At 40.5% G+C, this 14,404-nt stretch overlaps 1 protein-coding gene across 3 annotated transcripts in view; it reads left to right on the top strand.

The window, feature by feature from the left end:
* Nucleotides 1-14,404, top strand: part of nadk (NAD kinase) — a 44,171-nt gene that overhangs the window by 16,532 nt on the left and 13,235 nt on the right. For 2 of the 3 annotated variants that reach the window (XM_062965700.1, XM_062965701.1), the window contains one exon: nucleotides 12,194-12,323. In XM_062965700.1, coding sequence (XP_062821770.1) covers nucleotides 12,194-12,323 — 130 coding nt within the window. Of the gene's footprint in view, nucleotides 1-7,636; nucleotides 8,097-12,193; nucleotides 12,324-14,404 lie in introns of those variants that run through there. The other variant, XM_062965702.1, reaches the window with a different exon arrangement.

Here is a 14,404-nt window from a genome sequence, read left to right as displayed (position 1 = left end):
TGGTGGTGTTGGTGAGAAATTGTTGAGGTAGTGGTGGTATTGAATGTCTGTTGTATGGTTGTCTTTATGTTTAGTATGCACACTGAAGTGGATTATATGGCAGTGTGGAGTCAAGATAATCTAGTTCAAAGCAGCTAATATAAGATTCTAAATGGGTTATATAGCTGTGTGGAAGGGCCTTGAGTCTACACTGACATATAATCCAGTTCAAATCTGATAATCTGTGGAAGAGGCCTAAGTGAGGCCTAACTGTGCCTGTCCCCTGGGCTGAGTAGGTTGCTAGGAGACCAAGTGGGCGGAGCTTAGCCTTGTAACTGGCAGCAATTGGATAAAAACAATTATTCCTCTCCCTCTAATTAGGACTTTATTTTTCTTTTCTTTTTGTTGTATCAACCTAGAGGCGTGGATGATGGGTTGTGTTGTCAAATTTCGAGGTTGGGGGGCCTGTAGTTTTGTTGTTTTGTGGGTCGCCGTGATGCCATCACTCTTTTATATATATAGATAATTTACAATAATATATAATATTATAATATATTGTATATGCATATAATATTAATAATATTATTTTGTAATACAATGTAATACTAATAATATAATAATAATATATATTATATATTAAATGTAATATTACTAATAATATTACAATATCTTTATATAGTACAATATAGTAACTTATTGCCAGTATTGTACTATGCTAATAATATAATATTGTATGTAAATTTAATTTGTAGGCCGCTCTGAGTCCCCTTCAGGGTGAGACGGGCGGGATATAAATGTATTAAATGAATAAATAAGTAAATAATATTTTTCAATACAGTTTAGAATTATTGTCTGGATCTTTCCAGTGGCGCTTGTTGGTGCCGAGTCTTACGACGTCTGTTGGAATGACACTGTTTGATTTTGAAGTAACAGTTCCTTATTTGCCCGGCCAGCAGCTGGTTTGGGAAAATAGATGTCGTTGGAACAAATCAGGAAGTGATGCTTTTAAACCAGATTGCTACTGGGGAAGAGGAGAAAGTGCGCCGTAACGGTTGCATCTATTTTTCCTTGTTCCTCTCTAAACAGTGCCGAGATCATTCCCTTTTTGTCATCTAAACCGCCATCATGACCAAGGGCTACTTCTAAGGATGTCTGAATCATCTGCTTTGAATACTGCTAGATGGAAGTTCCCTCGCTTTCATGCACTCAGAGGTAGCAATCAGGCCCTTAAACCATTGTGTGTTTATTTGGAGTAGAGCTCATTTCAGTGTGTAAACATAGCTGATTACAACTGCGGAAATAATTTTGTTTCCTCATTGTTGTGTTCCCTGATATTTTACACTCAACACGGATTCATGCGTATGGTGGAGTAAAACTAGCGTTGACATGGGTCTTTGTATTGGAGGATGCTGGTGCATGCTGTCTGTGTTTTCTTGAGCGTGTGAGGCCTGGTCATATCAAGATTTATCGAGGGGCTCATCTGGATGGGAGTGATGAGTGTTGTGACTCAGCTGGAGTCTCAGAGTGACTCTGATGGGGATTTTGGGATTCAGGTTCCTGATGTTTTAAGGTGATGGGATTCAGGTTCAGGATGACTCTGATGGGAATTATGGGATTCAGGTTCAGAGGGTACCTGCTGTGAGAGATGAGGAGCAGGGGGCAGGGAATGGGGTTGTTGATACTGAAGATGATACTGGAGCTAGTCAGGTGCAAAGGGAGGATAGCTCCCCGTTAGATAATGTGCAGACAGAGGCTGCTGTTAATGAGCTCTCTGGCCTTGATGGAACAGAATCTCTGGATCGAGCTGACCGTTTGGAATTTCGGCGCAGGAGTGTTAGAATAGCAAACAAGAAACAGGTCAGAGGCCAAAGAAATGCTTTCATGCTGTGCAGAGAATATTAAAGGGTGTGCTGAGAGAGAAATCTTTGTCAAAAGCAACGTCTAGTTTTGCTTCCATGGATTACCTTGCAGCCGTGTGTATTCAAGTTATGGGACTTTGTCAACCTTGTTTTATGCCTTATGTTTTCTTGGATTATTCTTTATAGCCTTGGTTTTGCAACAATCTCTGGGATCTTTACTTTTGCTTTTAAAGAACTACTTATTGTCTATTTCCTAATAAACTACAAAAGACTTCAACCTGTGTACAGTCTGGTGTGTTCAGCAAGGTGAAGCTAACCTGAGGTGCGACAATGAGTGAGTTGCCACAGAGTCATGGACTTCAAGGCCCGTGTGGCTCATTCTCTCATTTACGTCATTATGACATGCCTGTAGGACATGTTAGATTGCAAATCTTTTGAGAAGACGACAGGCAGACAAATGTCAGAGTTCTGGAAGAAGAGGCAAAGACAACCAGCAGTGAATCTATTTATTTATTTACAGTATTTATATTCCGCCCTTCTCGCCCCAAAGGGGACTCAGGGCGAATCACAGAACATAAGTGGCAAACATTCAATATACACAGACAAGACAGACAGTTGAACATAGACAGAGGTATATATAGGCTTTTCCCATCTTCGGCTTCTTGGAGACTTGTGCTTTTGGGGGGGGGGGGGGTTCTGTCACTCCCTGCCTAAGAGCTTTGTTCATAACTTCCTCCTTTTTAATCGAATCAACGGCATTTTCCTGGCATTTCCTTTTTATGGGTGCCTTAATACCTCCCCGCTTTTGAATGGTCCTTATTTATCTACTCACATGTTTGCTAGGTTGGCAGGAGCTGGGCTAAAGGCCAGGAGCTCACCCTGACCCAGGCTTTGAACTGTCAAACTCTCGACTAACGAGAGGTGGGCGGGGCCACAAATGGGCAGCCAGGATTGGGATGGGCGGAGTTATGAACTCTGAGGCAGGGCTGAGCTTCTATGCCTGTCCTGTGGCACCTGCCAGGACACAGGGGGTGGGGCTAGAGGAGGGGGCGGGGCCTCTTCCCAAGTGCATGACAGGGCTGAACCTCTATACTCCGCCCTCGTGTTCTAATAAGCGCCTCAGGGGAGGTATATAGAGGCTCAGCCCTGTCTCGCACTCTTGGGAAGAGCCCCACCCCTGCCTCTAGCCCCGCCCTTTAGTCCTAAAAGGCCTCTCAGGAGAAATATAGAGGCTCAGCCCTGTCTCGGGCTCTTGGGAAGAGCCCCTGCCCCTAGCCCTGCCCTTTAGTCCTAAAAGGCCTCTCGGTAGAAATATAGAGGCTCAGCCCTGTCTCACGCTCTTGGGAAGAGGCCCCGCCCCCACTCCTAGCCCCACCCTTTAGTCCTAAAAGGCCTCTCAGGAGAAATATAGAGGCTCAGCCCTGTCTCGCGCTCTTGGGAAGAGCCCCTGCCCCTAGCCCCGCCCTTTAGTCCTAAAAGGCCTCTCAGGAGAAATATAGAGGCTCAGCCCTGTCTCGCGCTCTTGGGAAGAGGCCACGCCCCCACTCCTAGCCCCACCCTTTAGTCCTAAAAGGCCTCTCAGTAGAAATATAGAGGCCCAGCCCTGTCTCACACTCTTGGGAAGGGGCCACGCCCCCACTCCTAGCCCCACCCTTTAGTCCTAAAAGGCCTCTCAGGAGAAATATAGAGGCTCAGCCCTGTCTCACTCTCTTGGGAAGAGGCCACGCCCCCACTCCTAGCCCCACCCTTTTGTCCTAAAAGGCCTCTCAGTAGAAATATAGAGGCTCAGCCCTGTCTCACACTCTTGGGAAGGGGCCACGCCCCCACTCCTAGCCCCACCCTTTAGTCCTAAAAGGCCTCTCAGGAGAAATATAGAGGCTCAGCCCTGTCTCACTCTCTTGGGAAGAGGCCACGCCCCCACTCCTAGCCCCACCCTTTTGTCCTAAAAGGCCTCTCAGGAGAAATATAGAGGCTCAGCCCTGTCTCACAATCTTGGGAAGGGGCCACGCCCCCACTCCTAGCCCCACCCTTTAGTCCTAAAAGGCCTCTCAGGAGAAATATAGAGGCTCAGCCCTGTCTCACGCTCTTGGGAAGGGGCCACGCCCCCACTCCTAGCCCCACCCTTTAGTCCTAAAAGGCCTCTCAGGAGAAATATAGAGGCTCAGCCCTGTCTCACGCTCTTGGGAAGGGGCCACGCCCCCACTCCTAGCCCCACCCTTTAGTCCTAAAAGGCCTCTCAGGAGAAATATAGAGGCTCAGCCCTGTCTCACGCTCCTGGGAAGAGGCCACGCCCCCACCCCTAGCCCCACCCTTTAGTCCTAAAAGGCCTCTCAGGAGAAATATAGAGGCTCAGCCCTGTCTCACACTCTTGGGAAGGGGCCACGCCCCCACTCCTAGCCCCACCCTTTAGTCCTAAAAGGCCTCTCAGGAGAAATATAGAGGCTCAGCCCTGTCTCACAATCTTGGGAAGGGGCCACGCCCCCACTCCTAGCCCCACCCTTTAGTCCTAAAAGGCCTCTCAGGAGAAATATAGAGGCTCAGCCCTGTCTCACACTCTTGGGAAGGGGCCACGCCCCCACTCCTAGCCCCACCCTTTAGTCCTAAAAGGCCTCTCAGGAGAAATATAGAGGCTCAGCCCTGTCTCACGCTCTTGGGAAGGGGCCACGCCCCCACTCCTAGCCCCACCCTTTAGTCCTAAAAGGCCTCTCAGGAGAAATATAGAGGCTCAGCCCTGTCTCACGCTCCTGGGAAGAGGCCACGCCCCCACCCCTAGCCCCACCCTTTAGTCCTAAAAGGCCTCTCAGGAGAAATATAGAGGCTCAGCCCTGTCTCACACTCTTGGGAAGGGGCCACGCCCCCACTCCTAGCCCCACCCTTTAGTCCTAAAAGGCCTCTCAGGAGAAATATAGAGGCTCAGCCCTGTCTCACGCTCCTGGGAAGAGGCCACGCCCCCACCCCTAGCCCCACCCTTTAGTCCTAAAAGGCCTCTCAGGAGAAATATAGAGGCTCAGCCCTGTCTCACGCTCTTGGGAAGAGGCCACGCCCCCACCCCTAGCCCCACCCTTTAGTCCTAAAAGGCCTCTCAGGAGAAATATAGAGGCTCAGCCCTGTCTCACACTCTTGGGAAGAGGCCACGCCCCCACCCCTAGCCCCGCCCTTTAGTCCTAAAAGGCCTCTCAGGAGAAATATAGAGGCTCAGCCCTGTCTTGCGCTCTTGGGAGGAGGCTCCGCCCCCTTCCCTAGCTCCGCCCCCTGTGGTGGAGTTAAAACAGAAAATCTAGGATGAAATTGTCCCTGTATGAAAGCCTATGTGAAATATTATTTTCCTCCATCAGCTTAAAGGAAACAAATGCTCCGAGGATAAAAAAAAAAAAAAACACAGAGGAATGCAACAGAATTAGGTTAAGCAACTCGGTCATGCTGCCCATGCCAAGATACATGGCAAATACCAGAGCAACCTGTATGTTTAAACTTCTTGTGGGAGTTGATCTTCCTCCCTTACTCTCTGTTTAGGGCACAGTGTAACTTTCTCAAACAAAAGAGGATGTGCTTGCAGTTCACTTCTCTTTCGCGGGTTGCTTTTAGGTGTGGCTAAAGAAATTGTTTTGTTGACTCTTCCTTTCTAAGCTTGTTTACTAGTCAAGTGCTGTCTAAGTCCCGTCAGTGGGTGACCACACAATTTCTCCATACTCTGTTTTTCTATTGCCGATAGTAAAGAATTGATATCAAAGTTTTGTTGCCTGAGGGTGCAGAGAAGAGACAAGTGGGTTCTTCAAGATAAATATTTATTTATTTGCAACATTTATATCCCTCCCTTCTCACCCCAAAAGGGAGATGGAGGCGGGGTACAAAAATAAAGTTGTTGTTATTATTATTATTATTTTATTGTCTGTCACAGCTGGATTTCGTATCACAAAATCCCAAGTCGAACACTTCCCAAGTGTCTAGGACTGTGTGATATATTTTCGGATGATGTGCGCATATCCCAGCAGGGTGGCCTTTTGCAGTTGGCAGATCGTGATTTTGTCAATGTCTATTGTTTCCAAATGCCGGGTGAGATCTCTTGGCACGGCACCCAGTGTGCCCATCACCACCGGGACCACCTGCACTGGTTTCTGCCAGAGTCTTTGCAGTTCAGTCTTGAGGTCCTGATAGCGGCTGAGTTTTTCCTGTTGTTTTTCGTCAATGCGACATCAATGATCCAAACCTTTTTCTTTTCCACAACTGTGATGTCTGGTGTGTTGTGTTCCAGAACTTTGTCACTTTGGATTCGGAAGTCCCACAGTATCTTTGCGTGCTCATTTTCCAATACTTTTGCAGGTTTTTGATCCCACCAGTTCTTTGCTGCTGGCAGGTGGTACTTGAGGCATAAGTTCCAATGAATCATTTGGTCCACACAGTTGTGCCTCTGTTTGTAGTCTGTCTGTGCGATTTTCTTACAGCAGCTGAGGATATGATCCATGGTTTCGTCGGTTTCCTTGCAGAGTCTGCATTTTGGGTTATCAGCTGATTTTTCGATCTTGGCCTTAAATGCCTTTGTCCTGATGTCTTACTCCTGGGCTGCAAGGATCAGGCCTTCTGTCTCCTTCTTCAGGGTCCCATTCGTGAGCCAGAGCCAGGTCTTTTTCCTTCAATTTTGTCACGGAACTTTCCATGCAATGTTTTGTTGTGCCAGCTGTCAGCTCTAGTTTGTAGTGCGGTTTTCTTGTACTGGTTTTTTGTCTGCTGTGCTTTGAGGAGTTTCTGATTTTTGACTTCAATCAAAGCAGGTTCTTCACTTTGCTTTACATATTCTGCCAGGGCATTTTCTTCTTCTTTGACTGCTTGTTTTACTTATAAGAGTCCTCTGCCCCCTGATCTTCTAGGCAGATATAGCCGGTCAACATCACTGTGAGGGTGCAGTGAATGATGAATGGTCATGAGTTTTCTTGTTTTTCTGTCCAAATTGTCCAGTTCCGCCTGTGTCCAATTTATGATGCCAGCAGTATATCTTATGACAGGTATGGCCCAGGTGTTTATGCCCTTGATGGTGTTGCCTCCATTGAGCTTGCTTTGGAGAATTTTTCTGACCCTTTGTGTGTATTCTTTACTGGCCACAGTCTTCACATGTTCATGCTTAATGTTATCCAGCTGTAATATGCCCAGGTATTTATAGGCCTCTGGCTGGTGACACTTTATTGTTTGGCCATTGGGCATATTTATGCCCTCACTTTCAATGATTTTTCCCTTCTTCAATGCCACTGTCGAACATTTGTCCAAGCCAAACTCCATGCTGATATCAGTGCTAAAAATTCGGACAGTGTTAGTCAGAGACTGGATTTCAGTTTCCGTTTTTCCATACAGCTTCAGGTCATCCATGTACATCAGATGCGAAATTTTGTGAGATTTCTTAGATGTTTGATAACCGAGATTTGTTTTTTGTAAGATTGTTGACAGAGGGATCATGGCAATAATGAAAAGCAGAGGGGTTATTATTATTATTATTATTATTATTATTATTATTATTATTATTATTATTATTATTATTATTATTATTGGGCTTTGCAAGCTATGACCCAAAGAGCAGGCACTCATTCCCTTCTCTCTGCAAGGCCTGTTTGTTCGGTTTTTGCGCAGAAAACCTTGTTAATTATCCACCGCTCTAGGTGAAGAGCCATCCTCCTCCCTTCCTGGGAACCTATGGGTTAAGGGATGATGGCTATTATTTAACTTTGGCCTGACATCATATGGTTTTATCTTCAGATAAAACCCTCTGGGCTGAGCCGGGATTGTGCAATATAAGGACAGTGCATTGAACCCAGGCTTTTTTTCAGGAGAGCTCTTTAATTGCCCAGATAATCGGCAAACATAACCAAGCACCGGGGAGATTGGCAGGTCCGAGAAATAGCCGAGCCTTGACGTTGGCTCCGTCCTGAAGCATCGTTGCTTCGGAGAAGGAAACTCCAGGCGCCTGGTGCTGATTCTGGAGAAAGAAGAACAATAGTAATATTGAACAAGCAGCCCGTGAATGCTCCTCCTTTTTGTTTGTTTTTTGCCCTGATCTCGTAGTTTCGGGATCATTTTGTGTCGGGATATTTAACTCCTCCTTTTCACAGCACCATGGCCGGACTTGTTGACCCAAGCCGATCCCAGCGCAGGCGATCTGACGTGCAAAGTTGTTCTAAAGGTAGCAATTGAAAAAGGGTGTTTTGAGAAGAAAGCCATGAAGATAATTCAGCATATTAGCGACTGCTCCTTCAGCAATGCTGTTTGGAAGTGGTGAGTGAACTGAAAGGGAACAAACCGACCTCCTCTGTGAGAAGCAAATTGTTTTTGCTAGCTTAGATGTGATGTTGGGTTGATTAAAGGGACGTGGTGTTACTGAATAATCTGTGGTTCAGCTGACGGAGTGTCCACTATTTGTGTTTAATATCTGAGATGAACCTAGAGTTGGATATTTGACTGATCAAACACTGATTAAAAATGTCAAGGTACCTGGAACTTTACTAATTTTGCTATATAATATACTAGCTGTGCCCGGCCACGCGTTGCTGTGGCAAAGTGGTGGTGGTCTTGGTTAAAAATTGTTGTGTAATTTTTATTTGACGTTATTTGTATTTTTTAATTAATTTTATTGTAAGTTATCCTTTTATTTATTATATTTTATTATTTTCTTGTATTATTTTTAGTTATTTTCTGTTATTATAGTATTTTGTTGTATTAATTTTTTTAGTGTTTTTAATTATTTTTTAGTGTTTTTTATTGGGTTGCTAGGAAACCAAGTTGGAGGAGCATAGCCTTCTAACTGGCAACAGTTGGATAAAAGCAATTATTCCTCTCTCTCTAATTAGGACTTTATTTTTCTTTTCTTTTTGTTGTATCAACCTTGAGGCGTGGATGATGGGTTGTGTTGTCAAATTTCGAGGTTGGGGGGCCTGTAGTTTTGTTGTTTTGTGGGTCGCCGTGATGCCATCACTCTTTTATATATATAGATATAATAGAATATATGGTATATACATATAATATTGATAATGATATTATAATGTAATTCAATATAATAATACACTATTACAATTGTATATTTATATTACATGTAATGTTACTAATAATATTGCAATATAGTGGTATAGTACAATATAGTAATATATAATGCTTATATTGTTCTATACTAATAATAAATTATAATGTAATACAATATCATAATACACTATTATAATTGTATATTATATATTACATGTAATATTACTAATAATATTGCAATATAGTGGTATAGTACAATATAGTAATATATAATGCTTATATTGTGCTATACTAATAATATATTATAATGTAATTCAATATAATAATACACTATTGTATATTTCTATTACATGTAATATTACTAATATTATTACAATATAGTGGTATAGTACAATATAGTAATATATAATGCTTATATTGTGCTATGCTAATACTGTAATATAATAATATATTGTATGTACATATAATAATATTATCATGTAATACAATATAATAATAATACTACACTATTATAATTGTATATTTATATTATATGTAATATTACTAATAATATTGCAATATTGTGGTATAGTACAATAAATATATAATGCTTATATTGTGCTATGCTAATAATATAATAATATAATGTATGTACATATAATAATATTATAATGTAATAAAATATAATAATACTACACTATTATAATTGTGTATTTATATTACATGTAATATTACTAATAATATTGCAATATAGTGGTATAGTACAATATAGTAATATATAATGCTTATATTGTGCTATGCTAATAATATAATAATATATTGTATGTACATATAATATTATAATATTATACAATATAATAATAATACACTATTATAATTGTATATTTATATTACATGTAATATTACTGATATTGCAATATAGTGGTATAGGACAATATAGTAATATATAATGCTTATATTGTGCTATGCTAATAATATAATAATATAAGGTATGTACATATAATAATATTATCATGTAATACAATATAATAACACTACACTATTTTAATTGTATATTTATATTACATGTAATATTATTAATAATATTGCAATATAGTGGTATAGTACGATATAGTAATATTTAATGCTTATATTGTGTTACGCTAATAATATAATATATTGTATGTACATATAGCTTGTAAGCCGTTCTGAGTCCCCTTCAATGTGAGAAGGGCGGAATATAAATGTTGCAAATAAATAAATAAACTTTCTTGGAACAGATTATACCAGGCACAGGGTATGTGAGTTGCAATGACAAAAGTGCTTTTCAAAATAATCTGGTAATGAATGTACGATAAATGTTCAAAAATATAATAAATTCCTAGAAAAACAACATTTCCGAAGACCTCCAAGGGTTTTCCTAGGACACGATTTATTTATTTTTTAGCCCCGTTTCCTAGATAATAATCCATCGAATCACAGTTTTCCTGTTGGCAATCAGCATCATCATCGCTCTAGCGTTTCGGGGACTATTTCTGATTTTTGTATGTTGAAAGAGGAGGAAGTCTGTGGCTTTGGAATTTCCCACATTGCAGCAAAAAGGGCAGAAAACCAAACATTTCATAGTCTTAAGTATTCCCTTAAGAAAAAGATTTTCTTTCATTGCAATTATAATTTTGACTGTGTTGTCGAAGGCTTTCATGGCCAGAAGGTAGCAGCACTCCATTAATATTATTATTATTATTATTATTATTATTATTATTATTATTATTATTATTATATTGTATGACACAGCAAACAAGATAGATATGCTGGATTTCGTATCACAAAATCACAAGTCAGACACTTTCCAAGTGTCTAGGACTGTGTGATGTATTTTCGGATGATGCGCGCAGATCCCAGTAGGGTGGCCTTTTGCAGTATTATTATTATTATTATTATTATTATTATTATTATTATTATATTGTATGACACAGCAAACAAGATAGATATGCTGGATTTCATATCACACTTCCCAAGTGTCTAGGACTGTGTGATGTATTTTCGGATGATGCGTGCAGATCCCAGTAGGGTGGCCTTTTGCATCATCATCAGTATTATTATTATTATTATTAATTATTATTATTATTATTATTATTATTATATTGTATGACACAGCAAACAAGATAGATATGCTGGATTTCGTATCGAAATCACAAGTCGGACACTTCCCAAGTGTCTAGGAGTGTGTGATGTATTTTCGGATGATGCGTGTAGATCCCAGTAGGGTAGCCTTTTGCAGTATTATTATTATTATTATTATTATTATTATTATTATTATTATTATTATTATTATTTTATTATGACACATCAAACAAGATCGATATGCTGGATTTCGTATCACAAAATCACAAGTCGGACACTTCCCAAGTGTCTAGGAGTGTGTGATGTATTTTTGGATGATGCGCGCAAGATCCCAGTAGGGTGGCCTTTTGCAGTATTATTATTATTATATTGTATGACACAGAAAACAAGATAGATATGCTGGATTTCGTATCACAAAATCACAAGTCGAACACTTCCCAAGCGTCTAGGACTGTGTGATGTATTTTCGGATGATGCGCGCAAGATCCCAGTAGGGTGGCCTTTTGCAGTATTATTATTATTATTATTATTATTATTATTATTATTATTATTATTATTATTATTATTATTATAGAGCCCCCGGTGGCGTAATGGGTTTAAGTCTTGTGAAGGTTGGGTTGCCGACCTGAAGGCTGCCAGGTTCGAATCCAACCCGGGGAGAGCGCAGGTTGCTGTAAGTTTTCTGGGCTGTCTGGGCATGTTCCAGAAGCATTCTCTCCTGACGTTTCGCCTGCATCCATGGCAGGCATCCTCAGAGGTTGTGAGGTCTGTTGGAAACTAGTCACGTGGGGTTTATATACCTATGAGAAGTCCAAGGTGGGCGAAAAAACTATGGCCTGTTTGAGGCAAGTGTGAATGTTGCAATTGATTAGCATTGAATAGCCTTGCAGATTCAAAGCCTGGGGGAATCCTTTGTTGGGATCACAACACTTATTTATCTGGACAATCTATTTAATTGTTTCTATGTGGACAAAATGTGTGTGTGTTTTTTTATAGATGACATGGGATATAAACAGTGGTGTTTACATCCAGTTTCAATTATCCACATTCAGCGGGAACTGGTTTCCTTGGGGTAATTTAATGTTGCTTGGTCGTATCCAAACTTTGCAATTTAAGATAACAGTGGCCCAGTATGTGCTAAACACATGCAGTCTTCCATCCGCAGCTCAAGTCGAAAAATTTGATCGTTTGCTTCTGGCAAGTGGATCAAAACTCCTATTGATTCAACAGCTTACAAAAATCTCAAATCTTTTCTCCCGGCTTTGTGTTTCCAGGCACATTCAGGACCCAGCAAGCCAGCGGTTGACGTGGAACAAGCCTCCGAAGAGCGTTCTTGTGATCAAGAAGATCCGGGATGCCTCTCTCCTGCAGCCCTTTAAAGAACTCTGCATCTATCTCACAGAGGTCAGTTGGAGAAGTTTTCTGAAGTCTGTTGGAAACTGGGCATGTCAGGTTTATATATCTGGAATGTCCATGACGGGAGAAAGAACTACCGTAATTGTCTGTTTGAGGAAAGTGTGAATTTTGCACTTGATTACCTTGATTAGCATTGGTTAGCCTTGCAGCTTCGAAGCCTGGCTGCTTCGTGCCTGGGGGAATCCTTTGTTGGGAGGTGTTAACAACGGTATTAACGTAATCTATTGCCTGGAGTCAAAGCAAGTAAAGGCAAGGCGTGATTTTTTGCTTTTGTTCTATCATACTGGTACAGTAGAGTCTCACTTATCCAAGCTAAACAGGCTGGCAGAAGCTTGGATAAGCGAATATCTTGGATAATAAGGAGGGATTAAGGAAAAGCCTATTAAATATCAAATGAGGTTATGAGTTTACAAATTAAGCACCAAAACATCATGTTGACAGAAAAAGTAGTTCAATACGCAGTAATGTTATGTTGTAATTACTGCATTTACAAATTTAGCACCAAAATATCACGATATATTGAAAACATTGACTACAAAAATGGCTTGGATAATCCAGAAACTTGGATAAGCGAGGCTTGGATAAGTGAGACTCTACTGTATTAGCATATGATTTTATATTACATGTAATATTACTAATAATATTACAATATAGTGGTATAGTACAATATAGTAATATATAATGCTTATATTGTGCTATGCTAATACTGTATGTATTATGTATATATAGTATAGCATTGAAAGGCCTTGCAGCTTCAAAGCCTGGCTGCTTCGTGCCTGGGGGAATCCTTTGTTGGGAGGTGTTAACAATGGTGTTAACTTAATCTATTGCCTGGAGTCAAGGCATGATTTTTGCTTTTGTTCTATCATACTGGTATGTTGTTTTAATTCTTGTTTTATTCTGTTTTAAGATACCGTGTATGTATCTTAATCTGATTACATTTTATGATGTTGACTGGGCTCGTCCCCATGTAAGCCACTCCGAGTCCTCTTGGCGAGATGGAGGCGGGATACAAAAATAAAGTTGTTGTTATTATTATTATTATTATTGACACAACAACATAGTATGACACATTAAACAAGATAGATATGCTGGATTTCATATTATTTTATAATATTATTTCATATTTTATTGTATGACACAGCAAACAAGATAGATATGCTGGATTTCGTATCACAAAATCACAAGTCAAACATTTCCCAAGTGTCTAGGGCGGTGTGATGTATTTATTATTATTATTATTATTATTATTATTATTATTATTATTTTATTTTATTTTATTATGACACAGCAAACAAGATAGATATACTGGATTTTGTATCACAAAATCACAAGTCAAATATTTCCCAAGTGTCTAGGACGGTGTGATGTATTTTTGGATGATACGTGCAGATCCCAGTAGGGTGGCTTTTTGCATATTATTATTATTAGTATTATTATTATTAGTATTAGTATTATTATTATTATTATTCAAATGCAATAGGATTGAGTGTTTAATTAGAAAGAGGCAAACTACTGCATCTGTTACTAGTTTGTGCAACAAGGCAAGAGTTAACCCTTTTCTAGCACTTTGCATCTTACACTAGTGTGCAAAATCTCTTTGCAAAAATGGACCACCATTTCCATACTGGTGATAGTGCACCAGTACTATCAAAACACTCCATTTTTACGTTTTACAGATAGGAAATTTTTCAGACTGTCAAGTTAGTCAAGCTCAAAATGAGTTGGACTGTGGCCTCCTTTGTGAAGGATTGCTAATGAGACCAGCTGGGCAATTCCTGTCATTCCTTGTAGGAAGCTTTGACTGGTTAAACTGGTTTTACCCTCATTGTTGTGGCTGTGTACCTACTTTTGGTTGTCAAAAAGGGAGGCAGCTAAAGGATTATTCTATTGTGTGGTCGAAGGCTTTCATGGCTGGAATCACTGGGTTGCTGTGAGTTTCCAGCCTGTCTGGCATGTTCCGGAAGCATTCTCTCCTGACGTTTCAGCCACATCTATGGCAGGCATTCTCAGAGGTTGTTAGAAACTAGGCAAATGGGGTTTATATATCTTTCTCCCACCCAGGACAT

This window comes from Anolis carolinensis, unplaced genomic scaffold (assembly GCF_035594765.1).
Source record: "Anolis carolinensis isolate JA03-04 unplaced genomic scaffold, rAnoCar3.1.pri scaffold_15, whole genome shotgun sequence".
NCBI lineage: Eukaryota > Metazoa > Chordata > Lepidosauria > Squamata > Dactyloidae > Anolis > Anolis carolinensis.
The sequence above is the reverse complement of the archived record's forward strand: the minus strand, read 5'-3'. Positions and strand labels throughout refer to the sequence as shown.